The following is a 23612-nucleotide window of genomic DNA, read 5'->3' on the forward strand; positions in this document are numbered from 1 at the left end:
GTTTATAAAACACAAATTATGGAAATTGCAATGTAATATAGCTTTTACTAAACTGGATGGATAATAAAAGCATGGCGCATAACCCGAGACGCTGCGTCCTTTGAGGCTGAATATTGCACCCGTACTATTCAAAAGACACACAGAGATATGGGGATTTTCCCCACCTACTATAGCACGGAATAAAACTGTCCGTGCTGTCCGTACTTCAGTATCGCGGCTCGGAACGTATTTTGCCGGTGAGCTGGAGACAAGGGCGTGTACCATAGCAACGCCGAAGGGTGGCGCTGTTTCATACGAAACGCTTATCGGGCGCAAAGAATGTTAACCTGCACGTTCCGTAGGTGTAGCGGCTCATAATCGTAGGATAGATCCCCGCCCCCCCAAAAAAAACAAGCGAACAAGTAGAATCGTTAAAATACAGCATTCCACATACACAGCGTTTTAATGAAACATCTAACATTCTCAGCTTAGGAATACCAGCATTATTAAATCGCACAGGCCTAAAACAACACTGATACTGATGAACAGTAAAGCATAGGAAAACAAATAATGGAATAAGGTTTTCAGGAAAAGGGGTATAGCTTAGGAAGTTTTGTGGTGAGGGAAAGCCGAATAAACACTTGGCCATTTTAAAATCATTCAGAATATTTATTTCAGTAAAAAAAGTCAGACTTCATAATCACTGATGTTTGATTCTTAGAAAATCAGCACCCGTACGGTAAAACAAATGCGACAAACTGGAAACTTTGATAAAACCGAGTGAGACGCACCACACAGCACATGCACTCATGGAATTGTTTATACATTATGCTTACATAAATATTCCCTGATTTGGCATTTTTAATGAAACACAAAGAAAAATGGCAAATGTGAAATTATCCCCTACACACCTGAACTTGGTAGTACAGGACACCAATTATGGTAAATACAGAGATCACATATTAAATAACTTTAATAATATTTATAGTGAAACAAACGCCTAACAAAAGAATAACATAAGAAAATCACAAGAATAGTAGCCTAGAATGAAGTGCTTACAAAATGATTTCATGATCAGAAACCAAAAGGCATGATACCTCCAACCGGCATCAATACACGGGGATTCTATAGTAATGTGCAAAGTTACCGGAGATTTGGCTAAAACAACGTTCATTTGAGGTCTGCGGCAAATAACACCCCAGGTCGCATGTACCAGAACGCTGAAACGAATGTTAAAATTCAATAAAATGCAAAAAATGTATATATGTATATCAGTAAGTATGACGTAAAGCCGGCTGATTTCTCTTGAAGGAGCAGCTGCATGCAGGCTCTGGTGATGGAGGCAGGGATTCAGACCCTGTCCGCCCACACCATAACTTCCTGTATGGCCCCTCCCTCCCATGCAACATCCTCAAACACCCAGTTCCCAGGACTGCTGGACCATGGTGTCCCGTGACGGGACAGCTGTGACAGGTCTTTGGTATAACCTTATAATCATGTATATGAAAAGCAAAAATTAAAAAGCAGCCTTCTGTGGTATTCCAGGTAACATACTGCTGCGTTGTGCAAATACTACGACCTAAATACAGGAAGATGACAGTCTTAACAGCCAGTCATGTCAGATTTCCCGTTGCGGGTTAAATATACATTATTATTAACTGATGTGATTCAACAGCTTAAAATGGTACATAAAAATAAACTAAAGCATGTAATTATTTCTCGTAAAATTCATACTGGGAACACAAAAAACTGGCACCTTGGAGTCCGTGCTGTCACAGCTGTTAAATGAGGTCTAGCTGCTCTGACCTTCCGTAGAAAGCAGCCGGATATCAGAACATCAGTGGGAGGGAGGATCGTGCGCGCGAATCAAACAAAATGATCTTTTTCCTTTCACAAAAGCAGAAGGCAACACCCGTAGGGTCACGACACATCCAACAGAAACAAGCACGATTAGATTGTGTGCTTACGACTTTAGAAAAATAAATACATATCTAGCACTTACGATAAAAAATTCCAGGCACTTTTTGAAATAGATAATTAAGTTCTATTTTTTAATCAAGATAAATAATTTCTGAGACTTAAATATTCATTAAAGCTAAGAAATGCCCTAAAAATTGGCAGTACATTGCACGAAGGTAATATTTTAAAAGAATTTGTGTCATAGTGACGTCGGCCACGTCGTGGTCTTTGGGAATCATACTCCGGCGGGATCCCGTTACGGCGGGAGATGGGGGGGGGGGCGCTTTTAATGCTCCACAGCCGTACGGCAAGAGACAGAAAAAACTACATTTTATCATAACCCAAAATGAATCGCCACACAGAAAACTCGAAGTTGGATTTAAATAAAAGAAACCAACACCATATAAATATCGAAAAAGTGCTTAAAATAAGCACAGGATTCTGGCTGTGTAGGTGCCGACCCGACCGCTTATGGTCATAAACACATTTGTAGCTGCATGTCTGTGCTGTTGGCTTCACAAATGGCTCCGGTCCCTGATCCAGCTCCACTCTCTGGCCTGTGCTTAATCAGAGCATCACCCTAAACCGCCACTAGCTCTCGAGTAATGTCCCACCGCAATACGCATATTGGCAGAAACTTGGGAATAACCTCTCTGCCGAGCGAATGGCAGTCACCCATTTTACAGCATATCAGAGATGCTGCTTGATGAACATCAAACCAGAAATCTGTCCCTCTGCTCAGTCAGAGATTTACTGTAACTGCATATGAGAATAATATGTTGACCTTATGCTGAGTAAACTGATTGGTTAAAATTCATAAGAACATCCCTATCTCATGAGAAACAACGAAATCTGGTCACAGGATTCTGTCATGCTAAACAATGTATGGTATTCTGCATGGAGGATCCCACGTTTGTCAAAATGGCATTTTGGCAACTTAGAAAGGCTTTTGTGGGCAAATCGCGCCCAATCTGTCTCATCATCTTTAAACTAGCGACACGACAGGAGCAAGCAGAACTGAACCTAAATCAGAATCAGAATCAAACGGGGGCGCCGCAGATATTCCTGTGGGGACAGAAGATGTACTTTTAACACAGAACAAAGAAAAACGTGGACATCATATACAGTTAAACATCAGCATGATGATGCAGGCCTGTAAACAATGACAGGATCCATTTGGTGCCTTTAATGGTTACCAGGGCAACGACACTCACAAGATGGACCAAGCCAACAAACATGTGAGGAAAGTGCAGCCGATGTAAGGAATGGAAAAGCTCCTCAGAGAACCAATGGGAGCGGAATGTTAATGGCCCAAATGGGTCAGTCCAGTTCAGCAGGCCGTGGGTCCACTGTGGGTCACTCACGGCAGTGACAGAACTGGGCTGAGAGCCCGAATGACATGTCAACGCTAGGTACACAGCCGTTAATGCATTTCTCATGTCTGTCTGGGAATACTCGAATGTCAGGGTGTGCCAGAGGCGGAGCCACAGGGGTGCTGGTCACAGATGAAAGCTGATTGGCCCCCAGAGTCCCCACTACCCTGTCACTCATTGATTCAAAACATATAATTGGCTAATGATAAGGTTGGTCCTTCTTGTGTCCTGCACCTCAAAAAAAATATCCTAGAATTACCACTGAGGTGTGCTACAGGTCTCCAGGTCGAGGGTGGAGCGGGGAGGGTGGGGGGAGTGGGGGGTCTGCCTAGCCTGAGATGAAAAGGTCAGAGATCTTTTAAGTAGAGGCATCAAGCACAGGCTGGCACTTAGCAAACTATTCATTCCACATGGACGATGGCCAGAAAGACCACGCTCTGTAAGGCCGCCTGCTTGCACACAGACGTAGCACAAAGCCAGCTTACACTATTGGGCCACTGGACTTCCACCAGCCAGACAGAGGTCATGGGAAGGGTGTTCCAGGCAGGGGAGGCCAAGATCAGGCCTGGTTCTGTCACGGTGGCCTGCCACCCCCCCCCCCCCCCCACCCCTCAGGCCCTGAGGTCCCTCTGGTCAAAGACTATATGTTTCCCAAAGTAGATGGCCATGAAGCCAAACAGGGCGGAGGAGGCCATGTAGGTGGTGACCGATTTGGTCAGCTGGACAACGGTGCCCATGAAGAGCGTGGGGAAGACCTGAGACAAGAGGAAGGTGCTGTCCAGCACGGCAAAGTCCAGCCCCACGCCCCGTTTGCCCGGGATGGGGCTGAGCACCGGGCCGCAGGGCTGGGCGCACTCGTTGTCACCACCGAAATGCAAGTACCCGCTGACACTGTCGTGCTTGGGACTCTGGAAGCAGGCGGCCTCCTCGCCGCCGGCCTGCGTGGGCGCACTCCCGCAACGCGCGCTTCTGGCTCCTGGCATGAAAACCTGAAGAAGGGAGGCAGCGCCCAAAGGTGAGACATCGGCCCAGAAGATCCGGGACAAAAACTGCCCATTTACGACCAGGAGGGCAAAGAGCAGGAGTTAAATATTAACACTCAGAAGTTCTAGTGTATTTTTAGGGCGGACTAGTTATACCGGTCGGCTTTCTGCTGCCACGTTATTTTCGTGTTTACCTGATCTGCTGGGTCAACATCGCAAGAGCCTGGAATCAGAAAGTGGAGCGTGAGAGAGGACGTGCAGGTGGGTGTGGCCATGGAGCTGGGCTCACCTCTGCCTCCTTGTGGTAGTGGCAGGTGAGCGTGTAAGGCAGCGTCTGCAGCGTGGCGTAGGCGAAGCCGGTGAGCGCTGACATGGCGGTGACCAGCGCCACGCTCTTGGACAGGCAGATGACCAGCGCGGAGGCCGTGAAGCTGGCCAGGCTGCTCAGGTAGATGCGGCGGGAGCCGAAGCGGCACACCAGCCGGCTCATGGCCAGCGAGAAGATGGTGGAGGTGGCGCACTGCAGGAAGAGGCCCAGGCTGCCCATGCGGATCCCTGGGGGGGGGGGGGGGGGAGCAGCCAGATCATGCGGCTTCTGCTGACTGACTTACGGTACAAGAGCAGAGGGGGACCGACCGTGAAGTCCACAAGATTCATAACCCTACAGCTTATTCCTGGAAGGATAGGACACAGTCCCAGGCTGGCGCCCCATAAGGGGGGGGGGGGGAGTTAGGCTGATAGGATGATTCGAAGGACTCCAAATAATTTGGAACGTAATTGAATTGGTCTGTTTTGGAGGCCCCATATGATGTGTTGTCATGGGGCCCAAATTCTCTAGTGGTGACACCCAAGACAGGATGTTCAGATTATGACTGCACACATGCACACACACACACACACACACACACACACGCACACATGTCGGGTAAACATATCTTCATTGTCATTCATTTGAGAAATATGGGAAAAATGCTAACGCTAACTATGACAACCATAACCCCCACCCAGCCCTAACCATAACCATAACTATGACAACCGTAACCCCCACCCAGCCCTAACCATAACCATAAGTAACTATGACAACCGTAACAACCACCCAGCCCTAACCATAACCATAAGTAACTATGACAACCGTAACAACCACCCAGCAACCGTAACCCCCACCCAGCCCTAACCATAATCATTAGTAACCAAGCAAAATACAAGAGTTTCTGCATTTTTAGTTTTTTCATTGCAGACACAGATTTTTATTAAAATGAGTTTTCCCTTATGGGGACCAGGAAACTCAGGAAACTCACGGATATTCATCACGTTGTGGGGACACTGTGTTCCAGTCTGTTACCTGCTGTCAAGCCCAATATTATATGATATGATGATGACACTTTAATCCCAGAGAAACCAGTCGGTACTAGTCGCGCATACCCGGGCATACCCGGACATACCCGGGCATCTCCACACACGTCAAAGCATAAATCAATATGTTACAAACACACTGGAATATCGCTTTACGAGCATCACATAAAACGTTATATTTGGGGAAATACTGCTGCCTTAAATAGTCAAAAGAGCCCCGGCAATAAAGCTGTAAAGTCAGTGGGTGGCCTGCTTTAGCCGCCGTCTAAGCGGAGGACCCACACAGCACATTTTGGGAAGGTGCTGGCAAACATGCTTCTGCCGCTCCGGGCTGGAAGGCCGACGGAATTTAGGCAGGAGACGGGAAGAAAGGGGGAAGCCTTTTTTCTTCCACTCCCAAAAACGGCAGTGTGAGGCTGGGATTAGTAGTTGGGTTAGGATTAGGCTCAAACTCAGAGCAGCGAGGTTTTTAAATGACCCTCTGTCTGTGGGGTCCCGTCTGGTGAAACACACAGCAGGATGTGGTTTTGGGGGAAGACAGAGGGGGGCGACACTGAGCGTAGAATGAGGAGGGTGGATAAAGCGGTATATTGGATCGGAGGGGCAGGGGAGGGAGAGAGCCAGTTTAAATTGAATATCCAAGCACTTAGGAGGGGAGGGAGAATAATCCATCTGAAGTCAGTCCAAAGTAAACAACTAAACAAACAGAATGACTAGTTAGAGTTAAATGCAGGCTGGGCTGAATGTCACAGAGGAGCAGTTCAGGAAATCCGGTGCTGAAAACGACTGTAGCAACTGGTAAACACAACCATTCTGGAATCTCTCTCTCTCTCACATACACACAGCAGTTTCTTTAGTGTCATTTTGTTCAGAGTGTGACGTTCTGCCCCATCTGACATGCATCTCTCAGTCAGGGCCAGAGAGCTGGAATCAGCATGGGGGCCAGAACACAAGAACACAGCCAGGAAAAGCCCCATAGGAGGGGAATGAAGGGTCATCCAGCAGCGGAAAACAGCCGGCCCCGCTGACCGGCCAGCAGCGGAGAGCAACCCCCGCCGGCCTGCGGGACACCCGGCCCCGCTGACCGGCCAGCAGCGGAGAGCGACGCCCGCCGGCCTGCGGGACACCCGGCCCCGCTGCCCGGCCAGCAGCGGAGAGCGACGCCCGCCGGCCTCCGCTGCTGGACTGGCCTGCTGGACTGGCCTGCTGGGGCTTCCCCAGATGTCTGCAGCAGGCACTGGCCCTATGCGATCGCACACAGGACATTTCTTTACACCCCAGGCTCAAACAGCGACACTCTGCACACTCTTTCTTACTGAGCCACAGGGCTGCACTTACAATTATCTATTCAGCAGATGCTTTTACTGGAAGGGAATTCCTGGGAGTTAAGGGCCTCGCTCAAGGGCTCAACGGTGACATCACTCTGCTGACCCTGGGACTCAAACCAGCAACCTTCTGATCATAGGCATGCCATCCTAACCCGCGGAGCCACACACCGCACCTAGTAGAGCACCAAAGGAGCCAGTAAGTCCCAAACTGTCTAGGATTGTTCATATCCCCCCAAAATAGCATCACTACTTAGGGACAAGCCCTCATACCCTCCCTGCACAGCTGGGACATAAATATCTACCTTATTTATTTAACAATCTGCATCACTTTGGCCTCTTTACTGCGTAATGTACATATGCTAATGTTTCCCTGTAGTTATCTATAATCTGCCTTATGCCTATGTTTGTTGTGCCTTTATGTCCCTTATGCTGCATCAGTCCTGGATTAAGGCAGACCAGCACTGTACATACTGCACATACTATATGATTGTCTATGTGACAAAACTGATTTGATCTGAACTGGTTTTGTAGGTTGGTGCTGCAAGTTGGGGGGGGGGGGGTGGCAGGCTGGCAAAAGAGCTGAATGAGATAGAGTGGGGGTCACTCTCACCTTCTTCGTACCGCTGCCTGGACGGCGTGCCTGGGGCGGCGCTGGGCACACCCTCGTAGAGCCCCTCCCCCACAAAGTCCGTGTAGAAGAGCACGAAGGACATGACGGCCATCCATCCACAAAGCTGCGCCGCGCACAGCCGGCGCATGACCTGCGGCACGTCGCAGTACCCGCGGTAGACGGCGGGGGTGACGGACCTGCACGCGCGCAGCAGACAGAGCAGCGGGCTGACCCTGGGAGCCCGGGACCAGCAGTGACCCGGCGGCCAGCAGGAGAGCGGGAGCGCAGTGCAGTGGACAGCCTCCGGGGGCCCGGGCTCCACAGCGGCGTGCCGTGTGGGCGGCTCCTCCACGGACACTTTCATGGTGACCAGGACACTTAGGATGAAGATGAGGATGAGCACGGCGAAGAGGCTCTCCTCCTGGCCCCCCAGGTAGTCAGACAGCACCCCCCCGCTCCAGTCCAGAGCCGGCAGCAGGTATCCCACGCAGCCCCCCAGGCTGACCATGAAGGAGAACATGGAGAAGGCCTGACCGCACGCCTCCTCCTCAGCGTACAGGTCGGAGAGCAGCGCTTCCAGCGGCGTGAAGCACACCTGGCCGCAGAAGTCCAGCAGGCCCACGCCGAGGATGAGGAGGCCCACCTGCAGGGGGCGCCCTCCATGGCCGAAGTGGGCGGCCAACGCGTCAGCGTGCGGGATGATGAGGAGGGACAGCAGCACGCCCAGCGACAGCAGCCAGATGAAGGGGCGACGGCGGCCGAAACGGCTGGAGCATCGGTCACTGGCCGAGCCGATCAGCGGGATGAAGAGGAGCCCCAGCACTGGCCCGATACCTGGGGGGGGGCACAGAATGAGGAGAAAAGCATCAGGCGAGGGGACCAGCCAAAGCAAAGAGGGCGGCACTGGGGGCGGCACTGGGGGCGACACTGGGGGGCGGCACTGGGGCAGATCCGGCAGGGAGAGCCAGAAACCGGAATCCCCTTCCCTGGGTTCCCGCCACATCAGGTCAATGAGTAACTGGCAAGTCGGAATAACCACGGCCGGTAACTTACTGCCAGGCAGCCAATCACTGGTGCCCGCCTAATAAGGAAGTTAACAAACAAACAAGTACATGAATTATTTTGAGCAATGCTCGTCTAGGGACAGCCAGGACCTCATTTTCATTTTTCATTCCAGTTTCTGGCTGCTCGGAACAACAGACATCTGAGCTGAAGTGATATGTACCTGTTAACACATGATTAATGCAGGCTTGTTGCCATGGCAACATAAATAAATCCCTAATAGTAAAGCTGATCTTCAAAACGTGACTGACTATAAAATAATGTAACCATTTATTTGGGCAGCTTCATGTTCATTTTCTGTTTAGCCCAATTTCAGGCATTTCATTGTAGCGTTAGCTGCAGGTTAAAGCAAACTGAGAAAGTGAGGTAATAATAATAATTGATACTATATTGAAATTGTCTTTACACCTCCCTCAACCTGCCCTTAGTAGAGTAAGCTGTCTGAAGGGCAGCCACCCATAGCGGCACCCAGGGAGCTGGGGGTTAAGGGCCTTGCTCAAGGACCCGCAGACATGCTGAGGTCATGTTTGAACCGGCGACCTTCTGATTACAGGCACACAGGCTTCCTGCCCGGGATCCGCCCAGTTTCTGTGCTCTTCAGCTGATGCAGATCTTCACAGCCTCCACTCTGCTTGCCCATTACCCGATTCATACACATGGGGGCCAATGTGCCCCCCGGTCCTGCAGCTAGAGGAGTAAGGGACACGGGACGGCCCAAAGGGAGAGTCACACACCTGATCTGGAGGGTCAGCGTCTGCAGGATGGAGCGGAATGTCTGCTTATGCTACTGGGGGGGGGGGGTCATTAACAGCCAGGATATACCCAGGCTCTGCTTTTGGGGGGGGGGGGGGGTTCACCTTCTTTCCAAGGAGGACAGTCACACCCACCCTCACACAGCACATCCTGACCAATCACACATCTGCCGCATTTCTACGGTGAGCCGGTGAAGTGAGGAGCAGCGGAAAAGGGTAACAGGGCACAAGAATATCTTCCTTTGCATCAGAGCAACTTTTATAGAAATATATGCATTTTACCGTCCTGCGAATCGCACAAGTAACAAGAACTACAATGCTGCGTTATTACTGAACAAAGGAAGATGGGTCAGGTGTCCATTTCTTTAGTGACACAGGTATATTGTTGCTAAGCAACCTGTATAGCTTACAGTGTCATGGTGTGAACCTTTTATTAAATGAGTACCATCTCAGTAGTACAGCATAAATCCCTCTTCTGGGACTCTATCCTAATGTAATTTTCCTCTCAAGCGCAATTCTTGAGGGACCACACTTCCTACTTCATTTTCATGTTTTTAAACCCAAGAAGGCTGTGACTATGATTTTAAATCCCCAGAGACCGGTTCAATGTTTCATTTTACCACGCTGTTCTGTTACATTTCCCACCTTTGTGACCTCTTGCTTATACAAATGATGCAATGACAATTTGTTTGCAGAAACACAGATATCTATTCATTGTAAGGGAAATGACTGAATACCCACAACACATGTTTGACAGAAAGCTTCTACTTTAGCTTCTGCTAAAGACCTCCAGGATCCTATTCAAACTTCCCATAATTCATGGTCTCCCTATCGTGGTCCATCAAACTCAGCAGGACAGTTGCAGGTTTACCTAAAACCATGGTCATGTACCGCTCCTGCACCCCCGCCTCCAGCAGAAGGGGAGGCACATGGGTTATGCCCGCCGCCACACAGATCTCCAGCCCGCACGTCAGCGAGTTCAGCAGGACCAGATGCCAATGAGATCTCCATCCAGACATCTTGGTTAGAGACAGTTGGCCCCACTTTCTACCACGAGTTCCAAAAACAGGGCAGCCTGGACCAACAGAGGGGCAGGAGGTGAGAATGCGGGGGGGGGGGCGCGGCGTAACAGCGGTCGCAGACACTGTGGAGGCTTCATTCTTCCCGGGCCATGCTGGACCTGAACCAGAAAGAGGAGAAAGATCCTGAAGAGAAACAGAAGACATGCACCAAGATGATTCGGTGAGCTTCACTCAAAACATAAGAACATAAGAACTATACAAACGAGAGGAGGCCATTCGGCCCATCGAGCTCGCTTGGGGAGAACTTAACTAATAGCTCAGAGTTGTTAAAATCTTATCTAACTCTGATTTAAAAGCTTCTGGAGGACAATTCTGTGCCCTCAACAAGCTCGCGGATCAGCTTCTATCCTCAAATTTCTACAAAAGTCCCTTTTGCACCACTCTGTCAGCAGAGGGATGTTTTGAATGAAAGTTGAAAGCTGGCCAATAAATCCTCTGATGCTTCCAGGCAGAGACATCAATCTGGAGGGCAGCTGACCTCGGCACCCATAAGACCTGCACCTTTAAAAGCAGGTGGTTTCCCGGCACAGCGAGTCAGGGCCACCATCTCCCACAGGAAGATCAGAGCCCAAAACCTGAATCAGAAGCTTATTGTCATGCAACCCAGGCTGGTAGAAAATTAGATGGTACAGCTTGCTACTGTTAGGGACATGATTGTAGGCAATTAACTATTATGGGCAGAAATTAAATACAGGACACAAAATGCACAATGGAAAAATGTGATTTTGCGGGTTTGTGCAGATTAACGTGGTAGAACATCAGACAATAAATTTGAAAGAATACATGATCCTGCACCCCACGGACAACAATGACACGCCTGAGCACTGTGGTAGCCCAGCTCCCAAGACAACATGGCCGCCTGAGCCATGGGGCAGGACACAGCCACCGGGGGGTGCTATCTGAGGTTAAGAGGTGTGACAGAGCACGGAGTTGAAGGGAAAGCAGAGGATACCAGCTCCACTTCTGGGGAGAGATTTCTCTGCATCCCATCTGTTCCTCAGTCACTGGAGAAGGCATTATGGGGCAACCCTGAGCTACAGACCTGTCCGTCAAGCTATCCAGGGAGGACCCTGTCCGACCTTTGGCCCGCGACTAGATGCCTAAGCATCAAACAGGGAAAAATTAAATCCAAAACAGTAGTCATCATTTTCGCTTTCCCATCTTGACGACGCCCTTACTCATTATGATGGCTGACGACACAAACTGTTAGCATGAGCCAACACAGCTGGTGCCAAGACACATGACATTAAGGATGGACTGTACCAAGTGGGGGGGGGGGGGAAGGGACATTACCCCATAGGAATAATTTATGTACGACAGCTCAATTGGATTTACAGAAACAACTGCAATCATTTTTTAGAAAGAAACTAAAATGAAACGCAAGTCATACTGGGGATATGCACCAAAATCAGCTACATAGCAGTGCTTTGGACTGCTTTTCTCAGACAGGAACCCTGGTCTCAAAAACGTGGTTATATACCAATTAGGACCCTATAACCCATCGCAATCTCACTACGCCAATGCAGGTAACTCAGCCCTGCCGCGAGCACCAGTGACATTCTCTAAGGACTTATTGATCTCTATTGCAAAAGTAATTCATCACCCCCCACTGGTTACGCTCCAATTCCTTTAACAAAACATGGTGATCAGCACTTTGGGCTCTCTCACCTCATTACAAGCACATTTCCCAAACTTTCTCTCCTCCAAGTCGGCATGTTGGACAGGAGAAAATCACAGAGGATGAAAACCGCCGCAAAGAATGTGTCAGCGAGTCGAACAGACCAAGAACGAGGAGTCAACCCCAAGCGGGGGCCTGTTTGTCGGGAATCTCCTTGCGGCAGCGGCGGCGTCAGGCTCCTCTCTTGGGGTCACCACCCACCCCCACAGCCCCCACGAGCATATCTTCCCACCCATTTATAAGGCTTTTTTAACTCCAAGCGTGAGACTCATTATTCCACAAAGTCAACATCGCCATTTACCGAAACCTTGGATTTAACGTGACCACCCAAAGCATGGCAGAAGCCAGAAAAACATCTTTAAAACCCGTAATCCATCAGGAGCTACAATTAAAATCTCTTCAGCTGAAAAATATTAACACATTTGCACACGTCAGTTGCTGAAATACAGGCCGCCATGCAGATAAGTTAATTATGATGTTAGTCAAATTTGTCTGTCCAACCTAAGAAAATGTGAACAAAAGATGGAGAACAACATGAGCAACAGTTTCCAGTAGCGAACCGATAATAGTGTTTGGGGGACCTGGTGAACCATTCAGTCATCTGAAGGCGTATCACCATGGATTACCTTGAAAGAAATCAGCAATGGCCTTTTCATGATACACACTTCATGGAGAAATTACATGTGGGGTTTACATAGTATTATAATTACTGTTATTATAACAACAACACTCTTATTCTCATTAATAATAATAATAATAACAATAACAATAAAATTATCCCACCATAAGGGCCCAGAAAAGGGCCCACAATCATCAATAACTTGACGAACTGACCATTTCTCAAGTGTCAGGAACTCGACACGCTGACCATTTCTCAAGTGTCAGGAACTCGACACGCTGACCATTTCACAAGCGTTAGGAACTCGATGCGCTGACCATTTCTCTATCATCAGGAACTTAACGCGCTGACTATTTCTCGATCATCAGGAGCTCGATGCGCTGACCATTTCTTGATCATCAGGAACTTAACACGCTGACCATTTCCCGATCATGAGGAACTCAACGCGCTCACCATTTCTTGATCGCGAGGAACTCGATGCACTGATGATATCACGAGCGTCAGGAACTCGATGAGCTGACCATTTCTCAAGCGTCAGGAACTCGACGAGCTTACAATATCACGAGAGTCATGAACTCCACGCGCTTACAATATCACGAGCGTCTACAGCCCCCCGCCCCCCCGGTAGAGCGACTCTGTGCTTCTCAGCTCCCAACCCCAAAATCTGTGCTTTATCCTGCTCCGTGCCTCACAAAGCCAAGTCCCATACACCCAAGAATGAGAACCACAAGTTCACACAACCATACTGAACTAAAACATCCGATGCAAACACCTGCCAATTACCGGCCTTACCTCAGGCTTATGGAGGAGCCAGACAAAATACCATCCCCCCTAACCCCCAACTAGGGATGGATTCAGCAGAGCCAGACCTCAAGGTAATGCATGTTGATTACACTTGCATCCAGGCGAGTAAATCATTGACATCTCTGTGTATATCATTACAGCTTTAGAGCAAGCATTGAGAGTGAGAACCTGTACTGGGAGATCAGCTGGACCTTCCTCACCCCCAACAGACACCCCCAAGGGGTAAAGCATTTCTATGGCTGTGTATGCTCCCCCAGCCACTTAAGAAGAGAAGCATTCCTCCTCTCTCCTGTGGCTTTCTCTGACTGTACAGTATCAGTTTAAACTCTCCTAGAGCAGGGCTGCAGTAACCTGTGTAAGAGTGTATGACCAGGTAAAAGCAGGAGAGGAGACACAGCAGCTCCGCAGCTGCTTTTAGCTGGACAATTTTCAACAGGAATCTTTCCTGAGCAGCGCTGGGGCTAAATGCATTGCTAAGATAAGATATGCCGATTCATTTTCTGTGACTTTAACCTGGAAGATCAAATTCACTTGTATGAAAGCCAAAACTCCAAGCCTCTGTACCTGTAAAGAAATGAAAAGGGAAAGCAACTCGAATCTGCATCAAAGGATAAAAATAGCAGCCATTTAAAGCACAATCAATGAAGTTTCAGAACAGTCTAGAAAAGGAAAACCTTGACCCTCTGACCCCAGATTAATTCATACAGTTAATGGGATGGCAGAGTTTATAATTATTCATGACTTTTTAGTTGGTAAGATCATAGTGATTACCATAACACAAAAGTATGCCAAAGAACTTGCAAAAACTCTTAGTGAAGGAAAACTAGACCGGTACAGAAAGGAGACGCCGCGGTTTCTGAAACTGGAGCTCATTAATAACAATCCCTGTCTGGGACCTTGTACATGCAGACTGATAGGACGCTCACCGCCAGTGAGAGGACCATAATTCACCTTGGTGTTGTAATGAGATAAAAAGCTCTCATACCAGCCAGTTAATAATGCACAAGCACAGGATGCTTCACGTCCCAAATTCAGACTTCAGGTTAACAGGATGTTGGTTCCGGTCCACTGATATAACTGGAATGTTGCACACCAGGAAGTCAAGGCTAAGCTGCTAACCACTCGACTTGGCCTGACACGCAATCCCACACCCAACGGACCCTCACACAGCATCTGATGGGAGATCTCCATGCCGACGGAAACTTCCTAGCCCAAACCTGCCATCTGGATCCGCTTCCTTGCCGAGTCCCCCACGGAAACGGTCTTGATATCCGAACCCATCCTCCAGACACTCTTTCGGACTCGAGATGAGCGGACGTGTGGCGCCAGTTAACTTGAGCGCGCCAGACCACCATGCTCACTTACGGCCCATTGGTCAGGCCTGACTGGCTAGAGGTAACCCTGGGCCGGGACACCGGCTCCCCTCCCGATCTCATGCGTACTCTCCTGAACACAGCCCTTGGCCCCCGACGTCTCCCTCGACGATCCAATCATCACCCCCCTCACAAGCCCGCGGCACCAAGACACACGCCACTTACAGTCACGTGAGGAGCTGGATCTTTGCTTCAGCTAAGATTTGGCTAATTTCATATAGTGCCTTTCCCCTTATGCCTCTCTGTCCCCTCTGAGCTACGAACTTCCCGTGCGCAGACTGAGTCGGTTAATGCACTCCCTCTAGTCGTAAAGGGACTCCCTCCTTTTTGGAAGACGACACACACATCCTTCTTCCACTCCCACTCTCTCGCCATCTACATTCACCCCCCCAGGCCCCCACTTATGGGAAAACCCTTAAATGCTGCAGAAGAACTTGTGTGTCCCAGGAGACGTAGGTCTGGCTTGGCTGAGCTCTCCCCTGCCTCAAATGGACAAATGGTGGTGGGGGGGCTATACAAGCTGCTCTAAGACAAAGAGGGAATTCATATCAACCCCCCCCCCCACCCCTGCTTACTCTACAAATCCATTAACACCACCAAAAACTGTCATTGCACCAACCCTGTATCATGTTTAACTGCCTAGTGGGTGGAGCCTTTCAGACCTCTCCCCACACACAGACGGAGACCGACTGGCCAGCTCAGAGCACCGCACCTTCAGGGCCTCACGCCCGCACACCCCCACTCTGGCACTCAGCCTCCCCAATCTGACAGATGATGCCACTAATCTGACAGCCTGAAGGTCAGAGTGGACGTTGATCAAAGGAGAGTCCGTCCTTATAGCCTGACCCGCGGCGTACGGTTTGCGTCCGCCAAGCCAAGGGGCAGCTCCCCAGAGGAAACTGTGAGATGCACACTGACAGCTCCAGAGGCTCTGGTGACATTACCCCCACTGGACCACGTTCCCCCCTGGGGGAGGAGAAAGGAACTGTCTTTCCAAAAACACTTCAATAAAAGCCTCACAGATACTATTGAAAGCAGAGAAGAGTATTTCCTTAATGCGAGGCCAACTAAGCCAGAGGACAGCCCTATTAATCTGGAATGACAGAAAGCTACCGGTTCTCCGTAAAAGCTCTGCAGATCCCTGAATAGCACGGGACAGAACCGCATCAGAACAGGTCAGCCTCACAACCTGTCGCACCCTTCCTCACAAACTGCGCAACAGGAAATTATATTATGCACTTTCTGAGGATCTCAGTCTGAAGAAACAAACATAACACCCAAGCCACCTTCAAGCAAGGCACGCAAAAGGCATCCGGAACGTTCTGTACATCAGGCAGCCACAGATTAAAGTAAAGTAGCTGACTTGACCCAGAACAGTAACAGAACAGCAGGCTTTGAAAATAAAAGATGCTATTGCCAAATTTCCTCAATCACTTAAACCTATTAAACCTGTCGGTGGCAATGCTGCAGTTTTTGGACAGAAACAGCTATAATCTGACACATTTGAGCCATGGAAAGAACAGAGAGACCATTGAGGTTTATTATTATAACAACAGAACAATCCAGTTTTCAGGCGTTTATAAACAGCAGACACAGGTTTTTGCCCAAGATAAGCAGTGCCCTGACAGTAATCATACGCGTCTTTTCCTGCCACCCAGTCAATAAACTGAATCAATTAATGAGCAGACCAAAATATAAAAAACAGATTAATTGAGATAATGCATTAGGCCATATTTGATGGCAGCAATGATGGATTCCCATCCTTCGTGTGAAGCTAACAATTAAAGACACGTTATTGTTTGCTATTTTCGATTAACAACACACAGGAGCCAGTTCAATTTAGCCAGATAAAAGCATTTCATTGCTGTCTCTTGTACTCCCTTAAATCCGCGGCCGTGGTAACGAGAGTCCTTATCTCTCGCCCCCCCCCCCTTTTTATTTTTTACATGTTGTTGATTTCCACAGATTCAATGGTGCCATGAGTCTCGCCCTGGAGTCACAACAAGTGGAAGGACACGCCGTCAAAACATGACAGGTTCTCAAAAACAGCACTGGCACGACGACTAGAGACGGGAAATGCCACGGCAGTCGGGAGGGAAGCGCCTCAGCGACACACTGTTCTGTGACACAAGATGACTTCCTGTCACTGTCCTTGTCTGAGAGGCTAATGAAGAAATGCTTTAACTGGAAAACCAGCTTGGCCTTTTTACTTCAAATAGACCCCTTTCCACAGACTGAACATACCAGGGCACAATCACTGTCATTGTCCATCACGTTTTAATACAATGATCTTTAGATTACATGAAATCATAACACATCACTGCACAGAAAGGACCTGCAGTGTAGTTTAAAATCCATCCATCTATTTTCTATACCTGTTTGTCCTATGCAGGGTAACGGGGATCCGGAGGCGATTCCAGCAGCAATAGGTGCAAGACAGGGAATAATTCAGGAAAGGTCACACACACACACAAAGATGCACACACACAAACGCACACAAAGATGCACACACACACAGACGCACACTTTAGTAGATTTTAAACATTTTCACTGTTGGTTAATAGTTCGCCCACAGGAACACTGCTTGTTCTGCTTGTCTGATTATATATATATATATATTTAGATATTTATATTTATATTTGTACGTTATTACCCAGGCCCTGTACTGCAAACGGAAATTTCTGGAAACTTCCAAATGAATTCTTTTATAACTGCTGTTCCTCTTGCATAATAATCATAAAGATACCAGTCATCTGTATCCTACAGCTTCGCTTTGCACAGCTGTCTTACAGCCCAGGGTATCAACCCAGAGTCATGAAGAGTTCAGATACACAAGACGAATGCCAGCTCCAAACCCAGGAAACAGACGAGCATGATGAACGGTCGTCAGCAGAAGACAAAGAGAGTGATTTACTGGGTTGTGGTCTTTGTGTTGGCTTTCCGCTAGTGGGCGGGGCCACATAAGTGCAGAATTAACACGTGTTGATTCCACAAGACAAATCCTGTACTAATTATGCACACTGCAAGTCAAAGTAGTATTTAACCTTAAGAACGGCCCCCCTGACTTTAATCGAGGCCTCGGTCCCTCTAAACAGCTCGCAGACATCAAAGACCATGTTGCCTGACAGTGAACCACGAGCAGCAACATAAAAGAAAATCTCCCATCTTCTCTCATAGTTTCCAGAGTCACGATGACATGGAGAACTTGGACCAACAGCAAACCACATAAACAATTTATCCATTTAGATGTAGGTCTCCTACTTCCCCTCTAGGCTTTCAGGAACGTTTCGCATCAATGGTTACGCTGTTTTTTTCCTTCCGCATCTCAACGGCACTTTGCTCTGCAAGCGGAGCCCAGTCAGGCTGATTTCAGCCCCGGGGTTTCTGCCTATTGCAACCATCTGGCCTCGGCATTATCGCCCTGGGAAAAAAACGTCATAAGAGAAGCCGGCATTCTCATAGCCACAGGGCAGCCTACCCACAAACGCACACAAGGGTACCGGCAGCACCAGTGCCAAGCGAATACGTCTCATTAGCGGACAACGAGCGTACGAGGGTGGCGTTGTGTGGCTCTACGGGTTACGGTGCTGTGTCTGAGATCGAAAAGTCGCCTTTGAGTAAAGCCATTAACCGCCATATGCTCCAAGGACTGTTTGACCCTACTTTCAAACTGTACGACACTTTGGGTAGAAGTGTCTGCTAAGCTAATAAAACTGAGAAGGACTGTCTGGGACTGGCGGTAGGGTAACCCTATGGTTTTTGCTCCTGTGAACCTGACAGAGGATTAGGCTCAGTTCAGCCCTGCCCTGCGTCAGCATGCAGGGGGGGAGGGGGGGAGGGGGGGGATGTGCCGTATAAAAGCACTCTATGAAAGCAGCCACAACTAAGTGAGGTGGCCAGAAGAGGCTGGTTCGCTGCTGGGAGGGGTCCAGTGAGCCAAGTGAGGGGGAAGACCTGTTGGGTGGCAGAACAATAGGTTTTGTTCCGGGTTCTTTCCTATTGGAAGCCACACACCATTAAATAGGTACAAAGAGCACATGGATGCCATTAAACCCGTTGGGCAGGTATGGCGAGAGGGCCTCCAGAACAGCCGCCGGGTCCCGCATAGAAACCAAGAGGCAGGAGGCAGCACTGAAAACACGCAGCTGGCCCGTGACGAGCTTCAAACAAGGTGATGGCCAATGCTCACGCAGAGAGAGCAAGCAGATGCATAGATATCTTTTCAGAGAGCAGCTAAAACGCCTGTTGGGGTCAAACCCCCGAGATGAAGCTGGATAGGAAGCAGCTTTGGGAGCTGGGCTTCATCTCTTTATCGAGCCGGTATATCAGAGAAGCTCCACCACCATTTTCATCCCCTGTGAACACCCTCATCGCGCACGGAGACTCCCATACTCCAATGGCACGGACTTTGACCTTTTGGGACCGCAAATGGTCTCTGTGCCTGCTGGCGATGATGACAAGCCACGTGTGTGAGTCAATATTAGCATCCGGCTCCTAACAGGGGGCGGAGGATATTTACGCAGATTCTACCTCTAACCGTATGCCCAGATACTTATGATTAACACACCATTTTACTGTGCATAATGTGGCACACAAGAGACCACGGTCTTCTGTGCAAAGTGTTAAAAGTCTTTGGTGACACAGAGACTTGCACGTTAAGGTTGTCATGCTAATCAGCCAGTTTAGCGCTAATGCTCTTGCTCAGTAACAAAGTAAACATATGCATCAGTGCTAATTGGGAGATCCAGGCATAAGAGCAGTCGAACGCCCATTGATGGGAAGACAGTGGGTCCCCTGTCCACAATAATGGACTAATCTCTACACCGCTAATGGACACCATTCGCCGCCATTTAGAGGATATTTTTTGTTTAGTCGTGGGTACATTTATTCAGTGGGAGAAAAGCTTCAGCAAGGTTTTGCAGCAAGGGACCCATATTGGTAATTAAAAACAAGAGAGCCTGGATGGACTGCAGCAGCTAGAAGAGCAGCACTTAATCCGCTATCCGTTCCATTAATGTCGCTGAGAACAGATGGCGCGGCAGAAGCATTGGGGGTGACGGACATTCGGGGAAGACGCAGTCGATGTAAAACACGGGGAGAAGCTTGACCCCTGACCCCCTGGATGACTACAACAGAACAGCAACACAGCCGAAGTTTCGTTACGGGCCAGGCGGAAGGTCGGCTTGGATTGTTTGAGGAACAGGCAAAGCAGAGATGACATGGCGGGACACTCCCAGTGCCACACATGTGACGAGTGTGCTCACACTGCACCAACCCTGCGGAAGCTGGAATGTCCATATTTTCAGAAACAACCAAGTCATGGCGTGAAGGACCCCACACAGGAAACCAACACACCTCACATGGCCTTCATCTGCAAGAAGACGTGTTTGCAGCATAAAAAACACTTTATGCAATATTGCTTTAATAGTGTAATTGATTCAACAATTAAAACAGATTATGCTGCCAAATTCCTCAAACACAGTGGCTAAACCAAGCAATGCGTGTCAGAAATTGTGATGAGTCAGTCCCCGAATTCCAGCGTGTCACACCCTTTCTGCTGGTTAGATGTCACCATCTCACCCCCCACCATCCAATCCATCACCACAAAGATCAGTAACTTCTGCCATTTACGGCAGAAGTCTAGTCCGTCCCTGCTTAAGGAAAATAGCGAGACTGATGAAGACTCTTTATGCGAAGGAATATGGCTACGATTTATCAGAAGTTCCTGCTTTTACAACAGTCAGGATAACCTTTTTAAACAGACTAACATAACATTTTATTTAATTCTAATTCAGGTACAAGGGCCATAACGAAGTCGCTATACTCAAATTTTCAAAATATAATAACACAACCCAATAGCCCAAATAATAATAATAATAATAATAATAATAATAATAATAAACCCAAGTTTCTCCAGAAGGAACGACATCATTGGTTGACCTATACATAAAAGCAGTCAAATCCATAACATGATTAATCTCGATTAATCCCTTCCCAGTGGCTGAATAAACATCTGGAAAGCCTCGTTCATCAAAGCGTTTCTCCTGACCCTTATAAATGCTCCCAATATATTCCGTAACTACTGCTATAAACGGGTTTTTAAACTTTTGTAACTGCCCAATAAAAACAAACTGCAGTTTACACGGCAACTGAAAAAAAAGCAGAAAACAGCAAACAGACGGTTAATAAAGGCATTTAAAATGACAGAAGAAGCTTTAAATTTCGTTAATAATCCTTAAAACCAAACCTATCGATTAAGTCTATAGCAACAGGTGAAGAGAAGAGTTGCGTGCACCGTGTAAGCCAAAGGGGGTTATACCTGGAATCACGTTTACATAATAAATACCGAATGGACAAATGTCGCATCCCTATCTGTGCCTTGTATTAAAAACTAAACAAATCCCACATAACAAAATCCTTCCGAGCTCCTCCGCCACGTCCATGTGTCAAAACAAGCAGAATCTCTCCCAGCAAAGTGCTCATAGAAACAGGGAAGGACCGCAGACTACAAAAGCCGCGGTATCTGAGCCAACACGCTGCAGATTTATCTGAAAACCAACAAAAATGTATTCATCCGAGTGATAAAGAAACCGGTGCCTGGTGTTAAGCATTATAGCAGCACGGCGGGGCATTTCTAACGAAACACCCCGCTTTCGTTACACCGGAGCGGATCCGCTGTCCAGGAAAAATACAACAAAAACTTTGAAAGTCGATACATGAGACAGATGTATCACGCAGGAAGCGGAAGTTATTATGACATACGATTAAAATAAGACAAAGTCGATTATATATGTTTCCCCGCTGCTGCCGGAATAAGGGCGCAGCCCCTCGCCCAGCAAAGCGGCGCTCCGCGCTTCTCCGATCGGCTACCTTGCAGGAGCGGCCGCCGCAGCCCCGCGCACCAACTTGTTGCCGTTTTCCGTACGATCTGTGAGCACCGCTGAGCGCAAGGGACTCATCGCCCGGTGACGTGATTAGGGAAAATGCAGGCAGGACAAAACAAAAATTTGGCATGGGAATGCCCGGCTTCACGGAGAGGCGTGTCGTTTTCATCACCCGTTTCTTTCCTTTATATTGGCCCCCACCCCCAGCATTAAATGATCATTTGTTTTTTTTCTTTATTCGGCAAAAGCGTGGGAATACAGGGCACCATAATTCTCCATATGGGCGTCGCATGTTCCATTTCATAACCCTTTTCTGCATAAATTCATAGTCACAGCTGCTTTATAACACACCAGTGTTGTTCATGCTTTCCAGCGTAAGCAATTCGCTGTAAATGGTCGCTTCTATAGTGCTGTGGTTCTAAAGTGATTCATATTTTTCATGCCAGAAAAGACGGACACAGAAGTACCTTCTAATTGTGGTTATTTAAAGCCTGAAGCCGGACAATCATCCTACTATTATCTGCGTTTTATTATCGTTGAGTGGGAAGGTGCAGGGAAAGATTTACTCACAGATGAACGTGTCACTGCTATGAAAAGTACGCATTTAACGCAGGAGACAGCACATGTACGCAGATCTTGACCGCCTCTGATTGCATCCGACAGTTATTTGTAGACAGGCGAGTTGGCTTTGGTATGATACTGACGAAAATGATTAGCATGTAACAGGGTACAAATTACAGAATGATAACTGCATGAATTAGGCTACTATTTTTATTTATGACAAAATGACGCTATTTAACGAAATATAAAATGAAGTCCAGCGCGCCAATTAATAAAAGTTGAAAATATGGTATTAATATAGATTAAGAGATTTAATATATCACAGAAGTGCCATAAAGTCTTTTTGGCAGACTCAAACATGATAAAACAGTCGGGGCATGAAACACTGGGGGATTTTACCCCCAAAAATCACTGGATTTGCAAAAAGTATGACTTTCTAAACTACATATGAAGCTTGAAACATCTTCAAAAAAAATAGTCACTGAGCTAAGCAGCTCATATCTTAGAGAAAGGCGTCGTTTCCCGTCAGTCTGCAACGAGTCTTCCTTCGCTGGAACCTGTGCCGCGGAGACGCCACGCGGGAGCGCACGTGGGTGGCGCTGATTTAGGGATTACGGAGTAATGTTCTCCTCGCGGGAAAAGGTGCTAATCCGTCCCGTATGTAATGTTTGATGAATCATTTGTTACAATTTGTTACTCTGTATGGTAAAAGTGAGGTAGGATTTTATTGTCATTCAAACGTGACTGCAGACCATGACAGAAAGAAGGACGACTTACTTTAAATTGCAATATTTAAAAAATGTTTTCTTCTCCAAACTACTGCATTGCAGCTAAAGCGCGTGGTCTATCTATAGACATGGTACCAATCAGCAAAGCTTTTTTTGTTACACCCATAGTTACTTGCTGAAGAACCAAAAAATAAAAACTGGTCAGTGTCAGAATGGCCGTAACATCATTTTAGAAGGGCGAGCCAGGTGCAGTGTCAGACAATGGCACGGACTCAGCTCCGGGGGCAAAGCAGCTGATCTGGGGGGAGGGGGCAAGTTAGTGTGTGCTGAGGAAGAAAAAATATCGGGATTCCTGCTTGCTCAGTCGTGTTCTTGGAAAGGAATAGAAGTGGAGTTGCTCAACAGTGGATAGAAAGGCTGAACGTGCGAAGGGACGACATCCCCGCGCAAGCATGATGTCATAACATCAGCAGGGTGTGGGGGC

General features: G+C 48.0%; 1 protein-coding gene across 9 annotated transcripts; it reads right to left on the reverse strand.

Moving 5' to 3' along the window:
- Positions 1-423: 423 nt before the first annotated feature.
- On the reverse strand, positions 424-22472 carry LOC111851207 (solute carrier family 45 member 3-like). Of its 9 annotated transcripts, none has more exons than XM_072715493.1 (5): positions 22410-22472; positions 10271-10579; positions 7586-8419; positions 4584-4849; positions 424-4300 (listed from the first exon to the last, which is right to left on the reverse strand). In XM_072715493.1, exons 1-5 carry the CDS (start codon positions 22441-22443, stop codon positions 3923-3925), a joined length of 1821 nt encoding a protein of 606 aa, XP_072571594.1. In that variant the 5' UTR covers positions 22444-22472; the 3' UTR covers positions 424-3922. The 9 variants fall into 9 exon arrangements, with proteins under 9 accessions (XP_072571594.1, XP_072571707.1, XP_072571656.1 ...); XM_072715606.1 differs by lacking the exon at positions 22410-22472 and adding an exon at positions 21826-22008 and having other exon boundaries at positions 10271-10474; XM_072715555.1 differs by lacking the exon at positions 22410-22472 and adding an exon at positions 21826-22008.
- Between the last annotated feature and the right edge of the window lie 1140 nt (positions 22473-23612).

Source organism: Paramormyrops kingsleyae, chromosome 1 (assembly GCF_048594095.1).
Source record: "Paramormyrops kingsleyae isolate MSU_618 chromosome 1, PKINGS_0.4, whole genome shotgun sequence".
Classification (NCBI taxonomy): Eukaryota; Metazoa; Chordata; class Actinopteri; order Osteoglossiformes; family Mormyridae; genus Paramormyrops; species Paramormyrops kingsleyae.